At 40.5% G+C, this 18406-nt stretch overlaps 1 protein-coding gene across 3 annotated transcripts in view; it reads left to right on the plus strand.

Annotated features, from left to right (window-relative positions):
* man2a2.L (mannosidase, alpha, class 2A, member 2 L homeolog) overlaps positions 1-10115 on the plus strand; it is a 51301-nt gene extending 41186 nt beyond the window's left edge. The window contains exons 18-24 of one of the 3 annotated variants that reach the window (XM_018250924.2): positions 1731-1864; positions 3144-3285; positions 4680-4813; positions 5990-6067; positions 6567-6755; positions 7410-7520; positions 9297-10115. In XM_018250924.2, the coding sequence (XP_018106413.1) occupies positions 1731-1864; positions 3144-3285; positions 4680-4813; positions 5990-6067; positions 6567-6755; positions 7410-7520; positions 9297-9455 (947 nt within the window). In that variant the 3' untranslated portion in view covers positions 9456-10115. 3 annotated transcript variants of the gene reach the window in all.
* The last annotated feature ends 8291 nt before the right edge of the window (positions 10116-18406 follow it).

Raw genomic sequence — 18406 nt, forward strand, 5'->3', positions numbered from 1 at the left:
CATCACTATTTGTTAGCTATAGTTTACAGAGTTACACCAGACTGGGAAAATTGCTTTCTTACTAAATTCTGTACTTTTGTACAGTTTAGAACCTTGAAGTTTTCAATCATAACATATGACTATGCACAGAAAAAGTAAGTTTAACAGCCCTGTTAAAGGGCATGTAAAGGCAAAAAAATAAAATCCCATTTTTACTTTCTTTAATGAAAAAGAAACCTATCTCCAATATACTGTAATTAAAAAATGTGTACCGTGGTTATAAGAAACCTGACTGTATGCAGTGAAATTCTCCCTTCATTTACTGCTGTGGATAGAAATTGTCAGATGGTCCCTAACTGCTGAGCAGTGAAACAATCATACTTATGAACAGCAGGGGGAGCCCCCGCCTTACTTCCCAGCCATGCAGAACTCAAGCAGCTTTGTTTATGACGATCCCTAAGCAGCCCAGACCACACTGAGCATGTGCACAGTCTTAGTCTTGCAAAGATGTTTAACAAAGTTACAAGATGGTGACCCCCTGTAGCCAAATTTGAAAGCATAAATTATTTGTTTGATTAGGCTTGTGGTGCAGTAAGTTCATGTTTATATTTAGTATACAAAATACAGCATTTCTAGCCTTATTCTATTTTAGACTTTACATGCCCTTTAAGGCAAAGTTCGAACCATTTCACAATCAAAGCAACCATGAAGTGTTCCTTAAAGTCACTTCCAAAGAAAATCAATAGGACTTACTAAACATATTTACCAAAACTGGAAAACTTAAAGGACAATATACAGCTTTTTTTTTTTTCTTTTTTTTTTTTTTTTTTTTTTTTTTAACATCCAATGAATAGGGCTTGTGCTGAACATACTATTTGCCTATCTTTAACTAGGAAATATTAATGATTTTGTTATTTCTGACACTAGATAGGCTGTATATTGTGTTGCTCCTTATCGGAAAGCCTAACAAAGGCTTCAACTTTGGTAAGGGGGGCTTGTTGATACAGTGGCTTCTCAGTGGACTTATGATTTGTTATAATTATGCCCTAGGGATGCACTGAATCCAGGATTTGGTTCGGGATTCGGCCAGGATTCTGCCTTTTTCAGCAGGATTCAGATTCGGCCAAATACTTCTGCCCGACCGAACCGAATCTGAATCCTAATTTGCATATGCAAACTAGGGGTGGGAAGGGAAATTGCATGAGTTTTTGTCAAAAAACAAAGAAGTAAAAAATGTTTCCCCTTCCCACCCCTAATTTGAATATGGAAATTAGGATTCGGATTCAGTTCGGTGTTCGGCTGAATCGCAAAGGATTCAGGGGGTTCAGCCGAATCCAAAATAGTGGATTTGGTGCATCCCTATTATGCTTATACAAACAGAAAGTAGAATGTGACTTTTTTAATACTTAAATGTTTTTGTATGCATTCCATTTGTGCACAGTAAGCATCCAATTTGTACTTTGCCAGTACTTTTTATACTGCAGTCTTTACTATGTAGGCAAGGAGCTGCTATAATGACTGCTGTCATCCTATTGGATACGTTTTCTGTAGCCCTAGTACTGGCTGGAAACAGGGCACATCAACCTTTGGGAAGGCAATGCGTCAGGTCACTTGCAAAACACTAACCATTATCCATAAGGATTCATTAACCAGCAGCATTGCAGAATATTAACTAGAAATTAAAACCCATGACTACTCTTTCGAACTTTATTATCAGTGTTTTTTACTCTTTCTTTTCTTTTCTTTGGTAGGTACAGAGGGCCTGTCTTTAGACATCAGTTTATTGATTGATATCCGTGACCATGTCAACAAGGAGATAGCAATGCGGCTCAGCACTGATATACAGAGTGGAGACACCTTCTTCACAGACTTAAATGGCTTTCAGGTTGATGTCTAAATTTGATTTTGTCAAACAAGGCCAGTAGGCAGAAGTACATGTAGTAATGACTGTGTATCAAACATTATACATTTCACCCATATAATATACTGAGATCCCACTTATACAGAGCATGGATCAGGATGGAGAATGTCCTCTACATAGTATCGCTAAATGCTAGACTTTTTTTTATAAATATGGAATAAGTTCAGGCCACTAGAAGTTAGGGCAGTTTACAGTAGAAAGTGATAATGTCTCCTTGTGGAACCATGGGCTATAGCATTCACCACTAGGAGGCAGGGCACTAGAAGAAGAAAGAGGACTCCTCCCACTATAGGAACTCTGTTTTTTTCTAGTGTCTTCAGGAGATTGAAAATTTCACTGGATTCCCACACAAGGAATTTAATATTACAAACCATTCTTATACCAGTACCAGAGTGACTCAGAGGTCTCCGCTGTATGATTTTTTTCTGTGTACTGTGGGACCAAGCTACTGGGGTCAAAAGCATATTCCTAAAACTGTCTACTACCCTGCACCTTCAGGTTCCCCCAGAGAGTAAATGGATCACCTCCCTCTGGCCTGCCTGCACCAGCCCTTATACTTGGTTTTTAAACTAACCCATCTCCCTTCCACCACCTCCTGTCATAGCTGCTGTTTAGTATATTCAAACTCTCTGCCACTTCCCTTACACACGCAGCAATCTCTGGGTCTATACTGTCCAGAGTTTCAACCTGTCCTCTTAAGGGCTCACCAGTCCCAGCACTCTTCCCAAAGCTTCCACACTCAGTGGAACTTACCTTTAAAGTGTGTCAGGCTGTATTCTCCCTTCTCAGCAGCCGGTCTTCTTTGTTGCGATGGCAGCTTTTTCAACTCCCTCCAGGAACTTTGGCTCCCTTCTTCGGATTCAGCCGCTTCATTGCCTGCTCAAGTGGGGCCCCCTTTAAACTCATAATCAACTGGGCCTGGGACGATGGCCCCTCTGATGGCAGCCCTGTACCCCATGGTCTTGTGTTATATGGAACATGCTCCGGACTTTTTAGGGATAATGTTGCTTTATTTTATTCATTTTTTATTGTAATGATATTACCGTACTGATTTCTCTCTGCTCAGTATTGCCATATGACACACATACAGTTTATTAACAATTATTCCTATAAATTATTCATATTAATGTAGCAATCCTTAATTGTCTCCAAGTAATTTATCCCCAATGAAACAATGATCTTTGCATGCAATGACTGTATAAAATTCCTGCATATAATTACTATTCAATCATGTTTTATGCAGATTCAACCAAGAAAGTTCTTTAAGAAGCTACCGCTCCAAGCAAATTTTTACCCAATGCCGACAATGGCTTATATTCAGGATGAACAGAACCGATTAACACTGCACACAGCCCAAGCCCTGGGGGTTTCCAGCTTGAAAAATGGTGAATGTGACTTATTTTTATTATATATATATATATATATATATATATATATATATATATATATATATATATATATATATATATATATATATATATATATATATATATATATATATATATATATATTCACAAAAAATGTAAGATTAGTAATTAATACAATTACTACGTCAGCACAGAAACCAGTGCAACTATCATCAGAATTTAATAATCAGCCCTGTAGCATCAGCTTATATTACAGACAAACCTCATTTTCTGCTTGATAATTTGCGCTGGCCCTAAAAGCTTCTCAACAGCTGCTCAGAGCCCACTGAGCATGACACAGACTCTTTCCAAGATGGTGACCCCCTGACCATTTTAAAGTCCAGGATCATTGCTTCTATTGAAAAGCTGAAACTTTAGGCTGGTGCAATAAGTTCATTATATAAAATATGGCATTTTTAGCCACATTCATTTTTAGGGTTTCGTTCTCCTTTAAAGCCGCTGACAGGCATTGCTTGCTACATCCAAGTTTATTAACTACAAATTTCCCAAGGTCCTCCATTATGGATTGGATGTAGGGTTGCCACCTTTTCTGGAAAAAAATACCGGCCTTCCTGTATTCTTGCTGTTTATTACTATTAATAAGCATCATTTTTACCGGCCAGGCGGTAAAATACCAGCCAGGTGGCAACCCTAATTGGATGGCTTTTATATTTTCATCCCAGGTGTATAACCAGACATTTAGCAACATTGAATCTCATCTGCCACTTAGCTGCCAGTTTGTCAAGATCCTGCTGCAAACATTACGAACCTGGATGAAATGAATTGTAAATAATCACTGGAAAAAAAGGTGATCAGTTTGTTACCCATTAATAAATCTAGGCATAAAGAGATTAAAAGCAGTTGCTCCTGGAGCCAGCAGTGTAGAGAGTGCAGTTGAGTCCTAACGTTCTTTGCGGTGCAGAAACGTCTACTTATAATAGTAACAGTAATTTAGGTTAAAGATAGGTGTTATCAAGCTCAATCTTCCTGTCTGTCAACCTACAGAATAAAATTCTAAGTTTAAAAAAAACTAAGACAAATCTGAAACCTCTTCAATTTGCCTTCGAGGAAAGAACTGTCCATGAAAGCAAGTGAACAAGAGCTAATTTCAGTAACCATGTATTCTTTATTTTCTCTTGCTAAAAAAGCCATCATCCCTTTATTTAAGCTCATGTATCCAGTACAACAGATTCAGTGGGAGGATTCCTAGCTGTCACTGTAAAAAAAACAAAAAAAAAAAAAACCTTTTTCACATTATACAGAGTATATCCATTAAATGTCTTAACTTTATTTACAAGATACAACACCCTGAAAAGATCTACCCATTAAAGCAGAGGACTCACATTATGTCTTATCACCTTCTTGGTATATAGGGGAGTTGGAAGTCATTCTTGACCGTCGCTTAATGCAAGATGATAACAGAGGTCTGGGCCAGGGGCTGAAGGACAACAAGCGTTTGTGTAGCAGGTTCCGTATCCTGATGGAGAAAAGGTCACCGGTGAATAAGGTGAGTGCCAGTTTCAGGCCAGTTGCGTCGCTAAAGGATGGTGTCCCTTCTACATAGCATACACAATGAAGAATCAAATTGAAGCTCTCTAGATGAGATGCATCCAGTTAACAATTTTGGGAAGAGTATTTTTAAAGGAGAACTAAACTTTCCAATAATATAAGCCCCTGTCGTCCCCCCCCCCCCCCCCGCATAGTTTATTATTCCTGGATGTGTCCTGAATACATTGCTTATGTATCGGTGCAGAGTAAGCACGTCGGAGCTCATGGGTGTCTCCTGTAAGGGAGTGATGTATTGGCGCATGCACAGTTGTCTTCCAGTTTGTAGCACTGCGTATGTGCCAAAAGTGCCATGAATTGCCGAAGGGAACAAAGAGGACATGAAGAAGACTGAAGATCTGGAAGATGGCACCCATGAGCTCCACTGCGCTTACTCAGCACCGATACATGAGCAATGTATTCGGGACACTTTCAGGGGTTATGAACTATGCAGGTGGGGGAGGGAAGCAGGGATGGTGACATCTAGGGTAGTAGGTAGGGGCTTTTCTTATTGGGGCTGTTTAGTTCTTCCTTAAGGGGAAGTAAAGCCTTAGAAAGAATATGGATAGAAATGTTATTTTTTTTATATATACTGCCCTTACTATACTAGCCAAGAGATTCAGCAGCCCTATAACAGGGTTAATTTATCTGTGCAGCCCAACTGCAGTATGTGTACACTAACATAGAAATGTGCAGGACCCATCTACAGTATATCTGTGCTTCTAACCTGCTTTGCCAGTTTTACTTCCTGTCTGAAAAAGTGCTAACGAGTTACTAGATCTGTAGTGAGTATGTTCCGGAAATCCTCCTTATCTGGCATCTTCCTGACACTTGCTGCAACTGTGTCTGTCTCCATGTAACGTCATTATCCTTGTTGCATATGTATGGTCACTTGCCTTTCATGCCCAGGCATACCTACCTCACTCTGTCTAACCAAGGGAACTCAAACTCCCTGCCCTCCAGCTGATGTGGATTGTATGCTGTGAGTCTTGCTTCTGACATTGCTGAACTAATCATGTTTGCAGATATCACTAGCCCTTTTTATCTGACTCATCACTGACTTTGCAAATCACCTCTTCCCTCATTTACCTCCTCTCCCATTTCATTATTCCCTGTGCATCATAACCCTGCTACCCAGCATGCCAGCTTCCTTTCTAAAATGGTCTCCAAGTTTAGAGAACTGGCTTTTTACATCACCAGGAGCAACAATGATGAGGTATTTTCTTTTATAAGGGGACTCCTATAGACTCCCTGGATGTGTTTACTGTAGCTTGTGGCTTTGTAGATGCTTTCTAATTAGATTGCTTTGCAGAGATGGCTTGAAATTAGGGAAAACTGTTGTTTGTTTGCTGATTCTTTAATGCAGTAGTGTTTATTTTAGCCCAATGTGGTATATAGACTAGCATGCCTTCTTTTTTTTTTTTTTATAACACCATCTGTTGTTACAGACAACATTCATTGGTAACAAACAAAAAGAAAGTTACACTTCCAGTGACCTGAATCATGGAATGGCATAACCATATTAGAAATTCTATTCAAAATGATGCGAGCCAGTGAACTCTTGTCATAAACAGAAACCTCGCACAAAACATACAAAGTGTTTTTGATATTTAGCATTGTCTCCACTGAGGTTTACATTATAGAGAAGAACAGGTTTTATGTATGTATTGTAGAACGATGGACCAGATTTAATACAACATGATTTCCTGTTTCAGAGTCTAGGAAACCAGCTGGTGAGCTTCCCATCTCTTCTAAGTCACATGACCTCTATGCATTTGAACCATGACCCCCTTCTAATGGCAGTGACCAACGAAAAGGGCCCCGTGCTGAAATCATTTCAACCTCTCTCGGCCACGCTGCCCTGTGACTTCCATATTCTCAACTTGAGAACACTACAAGCTGAGGTGAGACATGTTTTGGTTCTGCAGAGATTCCTCACAGTTTTGTGTTTTATTTCTATATAATACACAAAAGTCATGAATATCTTGTAAATTATACCCTTATAAACGAGTTCTGATGTAATTTCTGTCATGACTCACTGAAATTTGTGTATTAAAATAAATAAAGTACCCCCAGTTGCAAAATATGAAGATAGAAGTTACCTCGGAGTTCCATGACCTGTATAAAAACACTCAGCCTTCGGCCTCGTGTTTTTATATGGTCATGAAACTCCTCGGTAACTTGTAATATCCTTATAATTTAGAAGAGGGGGTACTTTATTCACTATATAAACGGTGACTAGTGATGTTATCCATTATAAACGGTGAGTAGTGATGTCATTTTTGTCACATAACTCACTAAAATGTGTGTATTATAATAAGTAAAGTACCTCTTGATGAAAAATATGAGGATAATAGAAGTAACCTCGGAGTTCCATGACCTGTATAAAAGCCATGGTCATGGAACTCCTCGTGACCTATAATATCCTTATATTTTACAACAGGGGGTACTTTATTCACGATATACTGTACATTGCTGTTGGACTGTTTTTATCGTGTGTATAGGAAAGGAAACTGTGAAATGAAGGTGTTTGCAATATTAATGTTTTTGTCCCATAGGATGATGGGCTGCCTTCACCAGACATGGCTTTGATCTTACACCGAAAAGGCTTTGACTGTGGACTTGAGGCAAAGAATCTGGCGTTCAACTGCACTACGAGCCAGGGAAAGGTATTTAGACATTGGTATCCCTTAGGGTCAGAGCACACAGGCACATTCGGGGAAAATTAGTCGCCCAGCGACAAATCTCCCCGAACTGCCTTCCCACCGGCTAAAATGTAAATCACCGGCGGGATGGCTAACGGAGCAATTCTTTTTCCGAAGTCGCCCGCGGTTTCCTCATGAGGCAACTTCGGAAAACGAATCGCTTCAAGTGCCATCCCGCCGGTGATTTACATTTTAGCCAGCGGGGAGGCAGTTCAGGAGATTAGTCGTCCAAAAGAAGAGGAGATTTTTCGCCGGGGCGACTAAACTCCCCGAATCTGCCTGTGTGCCCTGACCCTTAATATGGCTTCAGAAAATATGTTTTCATCAGTTCTAGCCATGGGATTCTACCATGCTTATGGTGGGTGTATAAAAGGGCAGTGTCGGACTAGGACCAGAAAACCTTAGACCGTGGTCCTACTTTTCAAGCTATTATTCCTCCTCTCCTCACACAACTTCTTTATTCTCCTAGTCTTTTATATCTACTTACTATATTCTGCCATTATTAAGCATTTTGCCCCATAAAGAAATAGGGAATGACCATGAAATAGGCTAAATGATTAGACGTAAGAGGGCCACTGACACCTGGGCCCACCGGGACTTTTCCTGGTATCCCTGTGGACCAGTTCAGCATTGTAAAAGGTCATTTTCCTTTCAGCCATCCAAGCTATGATGTTCTGATAAACAAGCTCCTCTGAAGAACTTGCACTTACAGACTAATCTTAAAACTGCATTCCTACATTCTTTCTATAAAATGTAGGCAGAGGTTTGGTCATCAATACAAGTAACACTAAAAAGTTCATTGTGCTGTAGCTTTAAAACTGGGCATTGGCATTAATATCTGTCAGGAGCGTTGTCAAAAAATAATTATGTTTTTTTTTATGTTAAGATTACTCACTTTAAATTTTAATTTTTACTCACTTTAAATTAGGGAATTTTGACCCTAGCAACCAGATTGCTGAAATTGCAGACTAGAGAGCTGCTGAAGAAAAAGCTAAATAACACAAAAACCATAAATAAAAAAATGCACAGAAATTACAAATGATCTCAGAATATCGCTGTCTACATAATACTAAAGTGAATTTAAAGGAAAACAACCCATTTAAACCCCTTGTATTGTGGTATAAAAGTTGTAATTTTCTTGATTGGGGAACTGGCAGAGCTGCTTATAAAAACAAGAGCCATCTTTCCTTATGTACATACTCCTTCTATAGACTCCTTTTAGATCAGGTTCTGACCATGAAGAAAGAAATGTCTGGACATATAGAACAGAAACACATTTAGGGGGTTATTTATCAAGGTCCGAATTTATCTCCGTATTTCTAAATTAAAAATCCGAGCAACTCCGAACTTCCGAAAGGCCCTTATTTATGAAGAAAAAAGCCTGAAAAAATAGGGTTGGGCAAACTTCAGAGCTTTCCCCCAAAACACTGAATTGTTCGGAGCTTTTCCGCAAAAACTACAATTTCTTTTTTGGAGTTTTTTTTGCACAGAAACCCCAAAATCATTGGATATCGGTAAGTACAACACCGCAGACACTGGGAACTTCCCCATTAACATATAAAGGACCTCAAGAGCTTTAAGATGCCGGGTTTCAGATTTTGAGTTTTTAGTCCATTGGACTAAAAATTTATTTTGTTTTTGCTCCGAAAACTACTATTCGAGGTTCGGATATTCGGACCTTGATAAATAACCCCCCTAATGAATTGTCCTCTAACATAACTCTGATTGTTTTGTTCCCAGCTGTCTCTCGGAGGCCTCTTTCTCGGCTTGGACATTGGGACAGTACAGCAGACTTCACTGACACTGATGTATTCACTCGCCTCCCCTTCAAACAACAGTAATCCCACAGTCAGTATGGACCCCATGGAGATATCGACTTACCGGCTGCGCTTTAGCTAACCCCACTAAAAGGGGCACGAGTTCCCAGAGCACAACAAAAGGACTAGTAGCCGACTGTTCAGTCAGTACATTGTTATGCAAGAGGGAAGCATTGGCCTCAATCCCTGAACGTATCTAGTGCTGGAAAAGCCTGGGGAGGTACTTGGCACAAGCTTAAAGGATCTGTCTCCAGTGTACGCCTGCTCAGTGGTCACCAGCTGCTGGCCCCTATCAGAGAAAGGGTTAAACCCATAGATGGTGCATCGTAGGATGAGCAGAAACTATTTATGATGACAATGCTTTTTAACATAATTTATTTAATGTCCTTTTTTTTTTTTAATACATATCTGGACTTTACACTTGCTGCTGATCTGGATTCATCTTCTTCTGCAGAGGCGACTGTGAATTCCCTTCTTTATAACGGAGAGAATAGGGACATTTCTGTATCATTTTTATGGGGTACACAAAAAGTTCTTGCATATTCATGTCAGTATTCTACCAGCCTCCCCCATCTGACTTTTTTATGCCGTGATTCCCTCCTTTTTAATATATTTCCAAATATAAAGGACTTGGGTAAGGGATAAAAAAACAAGAAGACTTTTGAGGGGAAACGTTTGTGTTATGGTGTAAATATTATTTTTGCCTCTTGCTATAGATCATCATAAATACAAACTGACATCACCCCAGATGTTTGCTTTTTACTTTAATCTAATCGCTGCATTTTTCTTGGCTAATAATTGTTTATTTACTAAATTAATTTGCTTGTCCTAGGAAATACTAATGTAGTTAGGCAGAAATTTGAAATCCCTGAAAGGCTGTATATTATTCGGATAAGATTAATCTCTTTAAACGTTTGTTTTACAAATCCTCTAGATTTCCCAGGGCAGCCTGTTCTGTCAGTGCAGCCGTCTGGGGTTAAACCTGGTCCCCTCTGGAGGCAGAAGAATTAGTATAAAATCTGTTGCTCCACCTTCCCTTCGTATTACCAGGAGCAACTCTTCCTACTGCCATTTCTTTTGTCCTGGTGCAGGAGGTTAGGGCTCTGGGAATTCTCCCTATTTCTTTAGCATAGTGTCATTTGTTTTAAGGGAATGCATGTTCACCGTTCCATGGGGGCCTGGGCTGGACTTCCTCTTCCTTGCCAGGCTGCCTGCCAAGTGGGGAGTCCCATGATGATACAGGACCAATGGATGCATTGGCAGTGCCCAGGCAGTTAGGCCCAGGAGGCAATTGCATAGAAATCTTCCAAATCTGCTATTTCTCTGCCCTTCAGTGGAGCTCACTGAAACTTGTGACTTCCAGACCTCATGGTCAAAGTAAAGTCAGTTACTTGGTCTTTATAATGCTTTTTGTACTGATAACCTGGGCCATCAATACTGTTGGAGGGCCTGAGGCTTAATTCTTCACCCCACCATAACCCGCCCACTCACAACTCGGCTGATCACCTCTATTAATAGACCCACACCCAAGGTGCATGATTATAAATACAGACTGCCAGAGGTGGAATGGAGCTCAAGGACATGTGCCTCCCTGGTGAATACAGAGATACCTCTGCTCAGCAGCACTGTATACATGAGGAGGAGCATTCAGCCGTACAAATGAAGGAGAACGCTGACATGTGCAAGGTGCTATATATATATATAGTGTTGTACTTACCGGATGCTACATGAGTTGTGCCAATGGTTCTGATTCAGCACAAGCCACAGACTGCTCTCAAATCACCTGCTGCAAGTACTTGGGGCTTGAATTTGTACCCCCTTAGTGCTCTATCACTTGCAGCAGGCATGTTGATAAATGATCTCATTGAATATGAGTGTGAGCAGGTGTTTGGACAGTGCTGCTCTTTGAAAACCTTACCAAGCATGTGTAATCAAACACGAATTCATTTCTGACAGACTGACACTTTAGGGCTGATTAATATTCAAAACATTCTTTCCTATCTTAATCTGAAATTGTATTGGGAATATCCTTGTAGGTTTGGTTTCAGTGGCAAAATACAGGTATCCATTATTCTGAAACCCATTATCCAGAAAGCTCTGAATTACAGAAAGGTCATATCCCATAGACTCCCATTGATTTCCTTTTATCTGTAATAATAAAACTAGGGATGCACCTAATCCACTATTTTGGATTCGGCCGAACCCCCGAATCCTTCACGAAAGATGTAACGAATACCGATCCGAATCCGCATATGCAAATTAGGGAATCCGAATCCTTCTGAAAAAGGCCGAATCCTGGATTTGGTGCATCCCTAAATAAAACAGTACCTTGTTCTTGATCCAAACTAAGATATATTAATTCTTATTGGAGGCAAAACCAGCTTATTGGGTTTATTTAATATTTACATGATTTTCTAGTAGTAAAAAGGATTAATTATATCTTAGTTGGGATCAAGTACGAGGTACTGTTTTATTATTATGTAGAAAAAGGAAATATTTTTTTAAAGATTTGGATTATTTAGATAAAATGCTGCTGCTTACATGCAAGCTTTACATCAAGAGTTAATAAAGAAAAGATGGCAATGGGCAGAGAACAGGTTAATAACTCAGTGGGGGGGGACATTACACTGATGATTTAGAGTTTGCACACAGGCAGTTTAGTATGGCTTCCCTTGCTGAATAAACAAGGACGTGTTCATGTCTGAGAGATGTTTAATTACAAATCTAATGACTACTGTCGTTCCACAAAGTCTCTGGCCTACTTCCAGGGGCACAGAAAGCAGATCAGCAGGGTGGTGGGGCACAGGAATAGAAGAATCTTGCCAATCCTGTCTCCTGCACATGTTCCTCATGGAAATAGATGGAGATGCTAAATCTTGTTTTTGGTGGGGGTGAAAGTTTGCTGTTGCACATCTACTTATGCCTCTGAAATAAACTCAAATAAGACAAATGTGTTACTGGATGTAAAGCCTATGTATAATTGGTATATTATTTGCCTAAATTCTGAAGGAGACAGCTGGCCCCAGTACAGTCGGCAACACTAATATCTTTTCATGTGTAAATGACTAATGGAATATTCATGCCTGAGAGATATATATATATAGTGAATAAAGTATCCTCTATTGTAAAATATAAGCATATTATAAATTACAGAGGATTTCCATGCCCGTATAAAACCACGAGGCCGAAGTCATGGAACTCCAAGGTGACTTCTAATATCCTCATATTTTGCTTTATTTATTATAGTACACAAGTTTCAGTGAGCCATGTGATAGAAATGACATTACTAAGCTCCAGTTATAATAGACCAAGACTGCCGCCCGCATGGGCAGTAACAGAGCGGTGGTGAGGGAGGGGACGAAGGGGAAGGAGGGTGAAGAGGGGAAGAGGACAGAGGGGAGTGAAGGAGAGGGGACAAGGGAGGGGAGGGGAGAGGACAGCGAATACGGACTAGAAGCCAGGAGAAGACGCTTGTGGTTACCTGCCAAGTGCCCCCTTATTGTTGCTCCCTATGCAGGTGCCTCTTCTGCCTACCCCTAGTTCCGGCCCTGCCTTGCCTGTAAGAAAAGAGCAGATTTAATTTATCATTATGTCCCGTAACACACATTGTCTGTAAATATTACCGTGCCCTCCTTAATGTTTGGGACAAAGACACATTTTCTTTTATTTACCCCTCTGCTCCTAAGTGTAACATTTTAAATCAAACAATTCAGACATGATTAAAATGCACATTTCAGACTTTAAAGTTATTTACATACATTTCAGTTTCACCATGCTTTTATGTATAAAATGCTTCTTATACATAATCCCCCTCATTTCAGGGCACCATAATGTTTGGGGCTTCACAGTGTTAGTGGTTACTCAGGTGTGTTGCTTTGCTTCATTCGTGCGGGGATAAGATACCTAGGCTTGCTTCTACCATCTGGAGTCTGTACTGTTGTTGCCATTGTTCAACATGAGGAGTAAAGTTGTGCCAACAAAAGTCAAGGAAGCTAAAAAAAAACAAGAATAGAACCATTAGAGCAGTGATCCCCAACCAGTGGCTCGTGAGCAACATGTTGCTCACTAACCCCTTGGATGTTGCTCCCAGTGACCTCAAAGCAGGTGCTTAGTTTTGAATTCCTTTCTTGAAGGCAAGTTTTGGTTGCCTAAAACTAGATGTACTGCCACACTCCTGCACTGGTGAACTCTGTAATCTCAAAGGGACTGGTAGACCAAGGAAGACCCCCACTACTGATGACAAAAGAATCTTTCTTCACTATGATAAAGAAAAGTAATCAAACTCCTGTCCAACAGATCCAAAACACTCTTTAAGAGGCAGATGTGTCTTTGTCAGAGACTACTATCCACAGAAGACTTCATGAACAGAAATACAGAGGCTACACTCAGGCCCGGACTGGCAATCTATGGGTTCTGGCAAATGCCAGAGGGGCTGCTATAAGGTCCCATAGAAAGTCAGTATTTAGTGGGCTGGTGGGGGCTGTTTGGGCCTCTATGTGGGCTGATTAGGCCTCTGTGTACCTAAAATGCCAGGGCCTATTTTAATTCTCAGTCTGGACCTACACTGCAAGATACAAACCACTAGTTAGCCATAAAAACAGGATGGGCAGATTACAGTTTGCCAAAAAGAGCCTGCAGAACTCTGGAAAAAAGTAATATGATCAGACCAGACCAAGATGAACCTGTATCAGAGTGATGGCAAGAGGAAAGTGAGGAGACAAAAAGGAGCTGCCCAAGATCCAAAGCATACCAGCTTATCTGTTAAACATGGTGGTGAGGTTGTTATTGCTTGGGCATGTATGACTGCAACAGTTACTGGCACACTTATCTCTCCATTGATGATGTAACTGCTGATGGCAGTTGCACAATGAATTCTGAGGTGTATAGAGGTATCTTAACTGCTCAAGTTCCAGTAATTGCCTCCAAACTCATTGGACCGTGCTTCATCCTGCATCAGGATAGTGAAGCCAAACATACTGCTAAGGCAACACGGGAGTTTCTCAAAGCTGAAAAATGGAAATTTATTGAATGACCAAGCAATTCACCTGATTTAAATCCAGTTCAGCATGTCTTAAGCTGGCCATAGATGCAAAGATCCGATCGTACGAATCATCGTACGATTGGACTTTCCCATCTCCCGACCCGCCACTAACCATTCAGATCAAAGTCTTACCAGTCAGATCAAATAAAGTAGTTAAAGAACAGATCAGCAATGTTCTGCCCCTGACAGCAATCGTACGATATCTATGTCCAACCAAAGCTAGTGACAGTCTCCCACTGAAAATCGTACGATCGGCAATACACGCAGAGATATTATCGGCAGCCGACAGAAATTTTCTAACCTGTCCGATCGACCAAACGACCGATCTCCGCCGGACGAAAAATGTCGGGACTCTCCACACACGTTCCGAAAATCGTACGAATCCTCGTACATATGCTGAAGAGGAAACCAGCCCTGGAAGTTGCAGGTGGCTGCAGTAGAGGTTTAGTTGCATCACCAGAGAAGATACTTAGCACCTTACACTCAGGGGTGCTTCGCCAATGAGGCAAGTTGAGGCTGTCGCCTCAGGCGGCAGCGCCCCACTAGGTACTAGGGGCAGCAAAAATGCTGCTCCCGGTACTTTAAGAGCGAATTTCCGGGGCAGGGGGGGCAGCAGAAACTGCTGCGGCCTCAAGTGGCGGAGGGGCCAGGATCGCCCCTGCTTACACTTAGTAATGTCTATGAATTGCAGACTTCAAACAGTCATTACATGCAAGGGATATTCAACAAAGTACTAAACATGACTGCTTTAATATACCTACCATTACTTTTTCCCAAACATTATGGTGCCCTGAAATGAGAGGGCTATGTATAAAAAGTGTTGTCATTTCTACATGGTGAAACTGAAATATATGTAAATAATTTTAAATTAAAGTCTGGAATCTGCACTTTAATCATGTTTGAATTGTTTAATTTAAACTTTTACACCGAGGACCAGAGGGGTAAATCAAAGAAATAGGTTTCTTTGTTCCAAACATTATGGAGGACTCTGTATGTCTGCAGCACAAACTGCCTGTGAATAGCTAAGATTTATTTATCATTTGTAATGTACATGTAATAGCCTGTGTGGAGAGACTGCATTAAAACACATTATGATGTATTCATGGTACATTGATCATGATATAGTTATAGCATATCCTATAATGGTGTGCATATTGTTTGTAAGAAAGAAAAAGTACTTTCCATGCTATATAGGGTTGAGTGTTGGATTAGAATAAGATAATAATGTATAATATTAAGCATATTATACACATATAGTAATAATAAAACTGTCCAGTTTGGAGTAGAAGCGGAGTAGATGATAAAGTAAACAGAAATATCGCAGACTGGACTGGGAAAGAGTTTTCAGGTATGTCTCACCTGTGGGTGACTAATGTAGTGATCCTTTGTTTGGGACTTGTTTGTATGGGGTATTTTACCGGCCTGACCGGTAAAAATGATGCCTGATCCCAATGTTATTAATAGGGAAAAAATCTAAATATATAGGAAGCCCGGTATTTTTTTCCAAAAAAAAAGGTGGCAACCTTATTAATGAGGCACCTACAGGGGTGTAACTACAAGTCTAGGAATTGTGACTGTACCTGAAATTACAGTGGAAAGGAGAGACAACACGCCTGTACATATTGAGGGATATGTATGGAAAGTTGGGCTGGAAGTGATTGGGGCATGGAGAATTGCTGGCACAGGGAAATGTAAATGTGCGGCATTAAGAGACACTGAAGGACACTGATATTTGCAGGGTTATAAGATCCAGAAAGGGCTTATTGAGGACCTTGACGTAGAAAGCCTCCTACAGAAGTAGTTCTCAAGAGCTGAGCTTTCAGAGTCAAGGAGATCTAGGAACGGAAGGGGCAGCAACCAATCTCCTCCTCTCCTGATTTAATATAACAACGATGCCAATGCCAAACAATCTCATCTCCTGATTTAATTTAACAACAATGCCAAAGTCACTGTACATGATGACACAACCTCAGCCAATGCCATCCATTCATTCTACTTGCACTATACAACTAAGTGATGATGTACTTTGTGCAAATATAAAAATACTATGGGTCCTCTCTTTATAGGACAGTAGTTGTATATTGTAATCTGTATATGTAGATGTCTATACCACACTCCTTTTAATAATATTATAATATATTGTTAGTGGGTGAGCAAAACAAAACGTAAGTTTTAATTTCTGGAAAATGTAAGCTCCGGAGAAGGTGTTGCAAAACAGGTAATTTGTTTTATCTAAAAAAAATTTACTGCTGTCGACATCTGGAAGCCAGAGTGTTCTGGAAGGAACAGACAAATCAGATACTCCACTTGTCCAGCCCACAGTTTGGAGCAGACTGAACACTGGGTTGCCCTGTGGAAAGGTATTTAATAATGACTAGAATGTTAGAAAGGATCTCCCATAAGGGCTCGGGGTGCTGTCTGCTGTTGCAAAGATGGAGCAAAGGGAATAATGAAGAAATGAGGCTGAGCAATCCCCTGAAGAATCAATAGATATGGTGAGTACAAGGGTGACCCCACATTTCTATTTTGCTAGTAGTCCACAAGGGGTGCAGTATAGTGAAGTGGTTACTTTTAGGATTTGTTTGTATGCTGTGCACCACTGTGTTGCAATAAACTGCCTCCCACAAGCTTATATAGAGAGATGAATAGATATAAACTTAAATAGACAGAGCAATATATCTACACACACACACACACATATATATAACATATACAGAGTACTTAGTTCTGAGTGGATCTGCCCTTTTATGGCTGTTCAGCTGCAATGTCCCCTGCTGAAAGTATTATTGGTATTTGCAGCAGGAGGTACAAAATATTATATGGCCAGGAGTTTCCAGATATATTTATGCCCCGAGTTAAAGTTTCTAAACTCTGGGTATTGTTTATGTTGGACTAATAAAATGTTAAGCAATTATTGGTGCATTGCTTCTTATTATGCTGAAATGAAAACTCATAAGGGTTATGTAACAAAAGGTACAAAGTCTGCTATAAGGCTAGTCACATTGATCACCAGTTGCAACTGGTGCAACTGGTATCTGCTCTGGTACACCAATACACAGCTACATGTGTATGTACTTTTCCAAGATTCTGCATATATATTCATTACAGTACAAAAAAAAATCATAATTCTGTATTTTGCCTTCATAGTAGTTGATATTGAAAAAAACACTCAGGTGCAAAGCAGCCGTGTCCGTCTGTCCTGCAATAGAGTAGGTGGAAACTACAGGGCTTCTTGGTACCCACCCTGCAGTGGTGTAACTAGATATTACTGAGCCCCACAAAAAAATTATTTTTAAGCATCCAAAATGTCTAGAGGTTGACTTGTTTTACCAATATGAAGTACAGTCTCATGGGGCTCATATACGTCCTGCCCCCCCCCTGCAGCCACTGGGTCTGCTTTCTCTGTAGCTATGCCCATGGTACTCTGTAGCTACTGGGTAAAGGACTGGAAGAGGTATACCTACGGTACAGACTTGCTGAATGCGGCCAGTGCTATGTTTAGGTGGGGGGGAGATGCAGGGCCCTATTCTGAAGTACAGAGCATGCCACAAAGTTCCAAAAAGTATGATGATTTGCACCTGTTTTAAGTTTAAGTTCCCTGTACTATCCCCCAGGGCAGTGATTATTCCCAGTGATGTGAGGGACAATGTATTGTGATTTACAGCACTGACCTAAGGAATGGGCTATACATTATTCAAATAAGCATTGTCAGTCCCTCAGCACCCACTGACCTTAGTCACCCTTCCTGATGACGTAAGGCAAAGTTCTCACCTTGCATCATGGCAGGAAAGCCACTGCAGCCAATTAGTGAGCCTTTTGCTAATTACATCAGGGGACCCTCCTCTGCCGCAAAGTGTAGATTTAACTGGGTATGGTGATGCTGGGCCACCTATTGACCTGTGTGGCTCAAGCCTAAAGGTCCTTCCACGGCACAACCTATGCCTTAACTGATCTGATGCTGCACTAAGTACCAGTGTGGAAGACATAACAGC

Source organism: Xenopus laevis, chromosome 3L (genome assembly GCF_017654675.1).
Source record: "Xenopus laevis strain J_2021 chromosome 3L, Xenopus_laevis_v10.1, whole genome shotgun sequence".
Lineage (NCBI taxonomy): Eukaryota > Metazoa > Chordata > Amphibia > Anura > Pipidae > Xenopus > Xenopus laevis.